The sequence below is a fragment of the Galeopterus variegatus genome, unplaced genomic scaffold (genome assembly GCF_000696425.1).
Source record: "Galeopterus variegatus unplaced genomic scaffold, G_variegatus-3.0.2 Scaffold1567, whole genome shotgun sequence".
NCBI classification, from domain to species: Eukaryota; Metazoa; Chordata; class Mammalia; order Dermoptera; family Cynocephalidae; genus Galeopterus; species Galeopterus variegatus.
The window spans coordinates 116212-124624 of record NW_007727678.1 but is presented as its reverse complement, the minus strand read 5'-3'; the positions used below and the strand labels follow the sequence as shown (position 1 = coordinate 124624).

At 47.6% G+C, this 8413-nt stretch overlaps 1 protein-coding gene across 1 annotated transcript in view; it reads left to right on the top strand.

The window, feature by feature from the left end:
• The window catches only part of EFCAB6 (EF-hand calcium binding domain 6), a 303634-nt gene that overhangs the window by 250055 nt on the left and 45166 nt on the right, over window positions 1-8413 (top strand). Inside the window, 2 exon segments of the mRNA XM_008577701.1 lie at window positions 1797-1992; window positions 6077-6268. Of these exon segments, the coding sequence (XP_008575923.1) occupies window positions 1797-1992; window positions 6077-6268 (388 nt within the window).

Sequence of the window (8413 nt, the reverse complement as noted above, 5' to 3'; positions counted from 1 at the left end):
CCCTCACTCAGATCGCTGGCTTGTCTGACAATAGAATCCTAAGGAGGAAGTCACTGTGCCTGACCATGTGAAGACATCGGTCCACTGTGTTCAAGCTGTGAGGAGTCCAATGCCCATGTGTGCGTGTGTGCGTGTGTGTGTGTGTGTGTGTGTGTGTGCGTGCGCGTGTATGAGTGTGTGTGTGCGTGTATGTGTGTGTGTGTGTGCACGCATAGAGGAAGGGAGGGCCGTTTCATCTTCAAATGCCTATATGTTCTCTTGTCTGTTAAACAGGGTCTTCTCTCGCTGAATCTATTTCCAGCTGAACAAGAATTCGCATGCATTCAATGAATAAATCATGGAAAAATAGCTGCAGATAAATAATTAAATGATTATAAGAGCGTCTCATTAAAACATAGTTAGGCTTGATAACAACAACAAAAGGGCCGTGGAATTTCTGTAGTCCACCTTTCAATGGGGGTGATCAACTTTTTTACTCATTGAAGCCTTAATAAGGACCCATTGCTCAGTTGCTTGTTTCTTCTCAAAGACCTCTTGATGATAACATCTCTGTTATTTGTAATTACATGTAGATTATTCTTTTCTAGATCCAAAATAGACTTTTCTAAATACTACTGAAGAGATTAGCATATGCATCTGATTTTATTACTACATTTTAATACCACGTTGGCAATTTATCCCACGGATGAAATAGTGTTGATTGTCCTCTTCCTCCGTGTCTCCATCACACGGCGACCCGACGCCCATGCAGGGCTGCTCTGCAGCTGCGGTTGGAAAAGCTCAGCCCTTGGCTCGTCTTCGTTAGATGCAGAATCTGAGTCGCAAACTTCTCTCTTGCTTCATCACCATTCCAAGCTGTTCTACTTTGACACTTGCCCCCATCCTCCTGAAAGAAAGTTTAGGTGTTCCCGTGCCAGGAATGCTCAGAGAATTTAAGTTACAGAAATGTGAACATTGAATGCAATCGCATTTTATTTTGAACTTTTTTACATCTTTAACAAATAGGTTCTTTGTTCTCATGTAACTTTTGGACTTTATTCTTTCAGAATTTAAAGGTAATTTCTTCTGTGTTGGAGTCGAGGGCACAAAGGAACCTCTATTTCTACATGGATGTCCTTGTTGAGATATGCACTCAGATGGATTTGAGAAAATACTGAACTAGACAGGTTTTGCAAAAGTATCTTTGGAGTGCTTTTGGCTTGACAACTTCATGTCAACCGTTTTTGGAAAAGAGTTTAGCATATATTCTACTCAGTTCCTACTCTTCTTTTCACTGACTTTGGCATATTTCCCTTCTTTTCAAACTACATCGCCATCTCTCAGTCCAGGCCCTAGGACCAGACTCTTTAGCCGGATTTAGCATATATTCTACTCAGTTCCTACTCTTCTTTTCACTGACTTTGGCATATTTCCCTTCCTTTCAAACTACATCGCCATCTCTCAGTCCAGGCCCTAGGACCAGACTCTTTAGCCGGACCTCTGCTCACCGCCTTCTGCTCTCCGAAGCTGCGAGCCCTGTGTCCAGCCTTCAAGCCTCAGGGCTTTGGAGCAGGGCAGCCCGTGGCTCCGCATGCTTACCTCTCATAGCCCTTACCTGGTTTCTTTGTCCTGCAGTATTTGTGTGTGCCTGTCCAATGTCACAGCTAATTGTCGTGTGTACGCCTACTGGGCAGAGAACAGTGTCTTCAAATAATTCATTTTCCTGACACTGCTCCGTGCTCAGCAACTGTTTGTTGAATGAATAAGTGATAGTGTGTTTTAAAATTAATATATTCTTTTCTTTCTTTTGGGACAAGCTGGGGAATCAGCAGACATGATAATTCCATCAGTTACCTTGACTTCTTGAGAGCAGTGGAGAACAGCAAGCCAGCAAGACCTCAGCCAAAAGAAAAAGAAGAGAGCGTGCCAATCAATTTTTCCACCCTGAGTCCAGAGGAGGTGGTGAAGAACATTCAGGAGGTCGTCAGCACCTGCCAGCCAGCTTTGCTGAAGGTATGGAGACGGAAAAGCGCTCGGTGGTGAGACTCACCCCAATTCATGGAAAGCAAGACCATCCCACCTCTTTCTCTTCTCCTCGGGGTGTCCAGTTTGTCAAGATCAGGTTGTTTATTGGAGCAAATATGTGTCCAATTTTGCTCTATAAAAAGCCTCCATGATTCCACCCAGCTTGTGTCTTCTGAGGCGGAAGTCCTCAGTATTTAGCAAATACTGGGTGTGGGGTGAGGTCAATGGGTCCTGAGTAAACCGGGCAGAGGACAGAGGCCTTTGTGTGAGAGCAGGCTTGGCACAGCCCGTGGGCTCTCAGCGTGGCCAAGCACTGAGCCCACAGGGATGAGTGGCACTAGGTTGGCCAGGGCCAGGCTGTGGCATGAAGACTTCCCTGTCAAGGCCACCAGGAGCCAGGGGCTGATGTTTCACAGCATACATCTGTATGGCACCTTAATGGCACCAAGCACTTATGTATGGAATGATGCTACAAACCATGCTGGTGTCCTTGGAAATAGTGCTGTGGGACCACACTCCCGGCAAGGTGGTGGTCCCCAGTCTGGTCCACAGCCACATTTCCTCCTGTGGTAGCAGTTCTCACAGGCTTCTGCAGATGACATAAGACAGCACGTCCAAAGTGCCCCGGAGAAAGCTGGCCACATACAGCCCAAACAGCCACTGTCAAAATAGATTTCAGGATCTGCTCAGCAACTCTAGGGCCCTGTGCACTGAACCTCCAAAGTGAAAATCCCCTCGATGTGGCAAAGCCCTGGCTTCCACAGCATGAGTGTTGGGTGCTGCCCTGAGAAGGGGGCTCCTACCACTGTGCAGACAGCCACGCTCCTTCCCCCAGGAGCTTTGATCGGCCAGAACCCTGGTGCGATCCCATGAGTCTTTTATCTCTTTGATCACAACCTTGCAAGCTGGGGTTATTGATGCTGTTCCACAGGATGGGAAACTGAGGCTCAGAGTGAATAAACTTGCCCGAGACCATACAGGTGACATGTAGCAGAGCCAGGAACACGGGTAGGCAGAGGAAGATGGACTTGCCCCAGCCCTTCCTTTCCAAATCCGGGTGGTTTGAAGAATGAGAGTCCTGAAGATGGCTCACTGATATGTGCTGTTTACCACCCACGACTTATCGTGAGTGTTGACTGCAGTCTCTGGACTCTGAAGAAGCCAAGGCTAGAGACTCATTTACATTATAAGGCTCTTCAAGATGGGCCAGTAAGGGCCGGCCCGGTGGCGCACTGGAGAGTGCGCCGCTTGGGAGTGCAGCAGCGCTCCCGCCGAGGGTTCGGATCCCATGTGGAGACCGGTTCCCGCTCACTGGCTGAGCGCAGTGCGGGTGCAACACCGAGGGTTGCGATCCCGTTGCCGGTCCCCGGTACGGGCGCGACACTGAGGGTTGTGATCCCGTTACTGGTCAGTAAAAAAGACAAAAAGGAAAAAAAAAAAAAGATGGGCCAGTAAAACAAAAGGCCAAAGGAGATAACTCACTCTCCATTCCTGAGATGTTTTTAAACTTTTTTTTTTTTGGAAATCAGATCCCTATTTCCGGCTGCGGCAATCGAGTGGGAGGGATGGGTGGGGAGAGAAGGAAAGAGGCAGGTGCAGCGGGCAGCTTGTGGAGGAGCTCGGCCTCGTCCTGGACAGCAGTCGCTCCTCAGCACCCAGGGGGGCTCTAGGAGCATCTGCCTGTTTTATGTCTTTAATGAGTATCTAAGGAAAATTAGTATGAGCGTGTTGTGGGTCACCTGGAAAGCCACGTGACGGTGACATGCTGAGCTTCGACACTGGAGCTTGTGCTGAGGCTGCCCTGCCCAGCGGTCACCTGGTCAGGCTTGCAGACTCCGATGTCTGCCAGGAGTGGGTGTGAAATAAAGGACAGAGGCGCCGGCCGGGCAGGGAGCCCAGCCCTGTCTGAAGGCAGCTTCTCCTCAGCCCCAGCCGACACTGCTGAGCTGAAAACTGGGCCCCCGGGTTGCTAGATCTTGTCATTTTTCATGAGACAATGTGAAGTCTCCTGATTTCTAGTTGTTAGCACATATTTCAGATTTTTCAAAAGCTCTGTGCAAGCCAAATAAATCCATTTGCAGAATGGCTTTGCCCCTTCTAACCTAAAGTGGCTCCACTTTGACATCTCTCGGGATGTTTCTCATGAGGTCTGTGGAGCCTTTGGGAGGAACCACGGTTCTCTCTTTTGAGAAACGCTCGTAGGGATGAGGTTCTGAGCAAGACAGTAAGATTCTCTGGCCAAGAGTGTGGAAGGCGGGTTGGAGGAAGAGAGGACATGGGGGAGGGGACAGTAGAGAGGAAGGAGTGATGGCATCAAAGGACAGCCATCAGAGAGGACACCGATGTCCTTGTGCACTTCCACATCTCACTGGAAATGTCTCACACGCATCCTGCTTCTGAAATGACATAACCATACTTATGTTTGTGTGGTGTCTTATAGATTCCTAAGCCTTTTCACATTTGATTCTTCCACCCGCCCTGTGGCTTACACACGGACCGAGGGAAGTATACAGCCTGTGGCCAGAGGGAGCTGGAGCCCAGGTCACCTCTTAGGTCCGCTGAGCATGGCACAGTGCCCCTGTCACCACACTGCAAGCCTTCTAATGTCCTTGCAGCACAGAATGCTGTTTGCAGTGTTCATTTTTTTTTTTTCCTTTTTGTCTTTTTTCATGACTGGCAACGGATCGCAACCCTCAGTGTTGCGCCCGTACCGGACCGGGGACCGGCAACAGGAACGCAACCCTCGGCGTTGCTCCCGCACCTCGCTCAGCCAGTGAGCGGGAACCGGTCTGTATGTGGGATCCGAACCCTCGGCGGGAGCGCTGCCGCGCTTCCCAAGCGGCGCACTGTAGCAGTGCGCCACCGGGCCAGCCCTGCAGTGTTCATTTTTATGACTGTTCTCCTTAACATTTGTTGAGATCCACTATACGCCAGGTATCTGGATAGGCGCATTTTCAAGTAAACTTAGTAAAACTTACAACCACCCTCTGAGTTAAGTTCACCTTCATAGCAAAGAAGCTGAAGCTCAGAGACTTTAAAGACTCGTGGTGTTCAGCAGAGCCCAGGTTCAAATACCAATTCCTGACTGTGGGGCCAGGGGATTTCTCACTGTAGACAGCTACCTGGTATTACCACAGGCTAAATAAGAATTTGAAGCTATATAGTATTTTAAGGTTAATTTGGTTACACATATACCATCACTGCTGTGGGCCCATGAAGCGCGCCTAATTAGCCCTGAGTGAGAATTAACCACAAGGGAATTTGGCTTAGGGTTTGCAGACATATTAAATACTTACTTAAAAAAAAAATCTTAATCTACCACTTGATACAGATTTCCTAGTGCAATAAAGATGAATGATTTTGTTTCAACAGATGGAAAAAAATGTGCTTTCTTTTTACAGCACATTGTGCACTTTTTCAGTTTCCCTGCTGTGCTGCTGGGTTTGCTGTGCGTGCCGCAGCCCCTCCAGCACAGGCACGGGCAGGGTCTTCCCCGGACGCAAGGCCACCCGGGCCAGAGGGCCAGGAAAGGAAAGCAGACTCAGTGTAAAATCCTCGAGGTGGGGCTGGGGGTAGGGGTGGTCCCGTGGTCCCTCCTCCTACCCACTCCCAAGGTCAGACACCTGCCTTGAGACCTCTGCCACAATGCGGTGGGATCTCTTCTGAGCCTCCTCTCACAAACAATTTAAGCTTTGAGGAGCTAGAGTTTAATGGTTGAGAGACCGTGAGCAAGTTACTCTCTACTCTCCTCTGTAAAATGGGGCTCCCGGGAGCAGGGGTGAGGTTTCTGTTATGGGCACCTGGGGCCAGGATTTCTCTTCACGCTTCCTCCTCACATCCAAATAGGTGCAGATTTTCTCTAGAATGCTTAAGCTCTCACGCTGTGTGCACGCCTTACTGTGTCACGCCTTCAGTAATGGTGCATTTTTATTTAGTGATTTAGAATTTACGAGGGACTTTCATACACCAGATTTCATTTGTATTCAGCATAAATGATACTTAAGGAAAACATTTTTGAAATATTCACTTGACAATAGCATTCGCCATGTTATTTTCTTTATTTTTTTTTAAGGCATTTTCTGCATTGGATAAAGAAGACATGGGGTTTGTAAAAGCTACAGAATTTGGACAAGTTCTTAAGGATTTCTGTTACAAACTATCCGATAATCAGTATCATTATTTTCTGAGGAAACTAAGAATTCATCTAACCCCCTATATAAATTGGAAGTATTTTCTCCAGAACTTCAGCTGTTTCCTTGAGGAGGTAAGAATGTCTGCAGCACATAAACATCTCTTTGTGAAAATGAGTTAAAATTAGTTCTTACAAAATGGATAATTGATTAAAACTACATCAGATAAATTGGCAATCACCTCATGTAATTAGCTCATTCTAAATGAAAAATTGGTATAAATTCTACACAGAGTATTAACAGGTGGCTATATATCATTTGCTTTATCGGAAAGATTTTACTTTATTTTCAGAGAAGTTTGGGAGCTTGCTTTTGTCTGGTGGTTTTAGAGGTCTAAGTAATCTTAGGTCCCAGAAGATGACCTGGTGTCCAGAGAAGTGAGGCCCACTGTGTGCCAGGCCCTGGGCTGTGTGTCGGCAAGTTCCCTCTACAGTGAACGTGGAGATGGTGGGTTCCAACAGAGGCATGCTCAGCAGGGGGAAAGGCCCCCGGGAGAGTCAGGGAAAAGTGGCCGACCACAGGGCTCTTGTTCCATCCCGGCATGGTCTGTGTGGCTGCACAAGCTGTTTATTCTTAGGTTGGTTTTCATCTCTAAACACAAATGGACCAACATCATTAGCAACGATTACAACCTAGTTTCAACCAACACCTAATTTCTTTGATCACCATTTTGTGCAGAACATTGTGCTGAGTGAGAGAGGGCACCCAGGTGCTGTGGTCCCTGCCTTTGGGGAAGGGGAGGTGAAAAATAAACGTGAAAAATTTAAAAATAATGCCACAGCTAAATCGCAGCAGACTTGAACTGGAATGTATGTAACTGTGCCCTATAGCGGGATGCTCACGTCATTTCGTCTCACGCTTTTCCATATAATGATATGATAAACACCTAAGCTCATAATTCCTTGCTCGTTTATCTGGGACAAGTTCTTGGAAATGAGATTCCTGGAGCAAATAGCATGAACATTCTTAAGGTTTGAGGTTAGCGGTCACAATGGCAGCAGACACTATCGAGTGCTTTCTGTGAGCAGGCCGCTGTTCCCAGTCCTTCGTGTGTTTAACTCATGTGACCCTTTTGATATCACTGTGATGTATGAGCTGTTGTAGCCCCATTTTATAGATGAGGACCCTGGCACAGAGACATTGGGTCACTTGTCCCCAGTCACCCAGCCAGTGAGTGGCAGAGCTGATCTGTAAACCCAGAAAGGAAGCCTTGCCCCAACTCCAGCCTCCTAAGCACTGTGCTTTTGTGACATTTTTTCATCTTTGCCATTTAGATGAATGTTTCTGCACGATGCAGACTATTGTGTTGCAAGTCTTTAAACTTTATATACATGGTATTATATTGAATGTTGTCTTCTGCACTGACTTTTTTCTTGCTTAATATTGTGTGTTTAGGATTCATCCACGTTAATACATTGGGTTTAGTTTATTCACTTCAGCTGCTATGAAAATAGTCTTCTAAATGAATGTGTTCTTTTGAATGGACGTGCTACCATTCAGTTGTCCTCCTGTTAATGAGCATGTAGGTTGTTCCCAGTTTCCTCCATCACAAGCGAGGTGCCGGTCAGCCTCTGCCTGTGCCTGCCTCCGCACGAGCACACGCCACCCTGCGCAGAACTGCTGATCGGAGGCAGGCCAGCTTCCCCAGACGCTGCCAACGTCCTCCTAAGTTGTTGTACCGGCATTCACCCCCACCAGCAGTGCAGGAGCATTCCTGACCCTCCACATCCCTGCTCCCCATTATCAGATGCTTTCCCCTCTGCCACGCTGCTCATTAGTAAGGCCGGACACTTCCACGTGCTGTTAGTTGTTGAGGTTTCATCGTCTGCAAATTACCCAAAAGGATTCCAGTCCTTGTTGGCATGGGAGTTGCACATACCTTCTCCTGGTCTGTAAGTTGTCTTTGCTCCTTGTTTTGGTGAGTTTATTTTTAGTAATTATATTTTCTGCAATTTCGAAAAAAAAAACCATATTTATTGTGGATATTTTGGAAAATATAAAAATAAAGCAGTCATCTAAGCCCCATGATGACAGTATGACAAGAACAACATCGACCGCTGTTCAGTGAGCACCTGCTCAGCTCTGGGCCCTCCCGTGCATTTTCACATCTCGTCGTTACCCCAGTGAGGAAGTGGAACAGAGGGGCTCAGAGAGGTCGGGACACTGCCCGTCCCCTGCGAGGAGCGGCTGCCCCGGGGGGGGGGGGGGGGGGGGGGGGG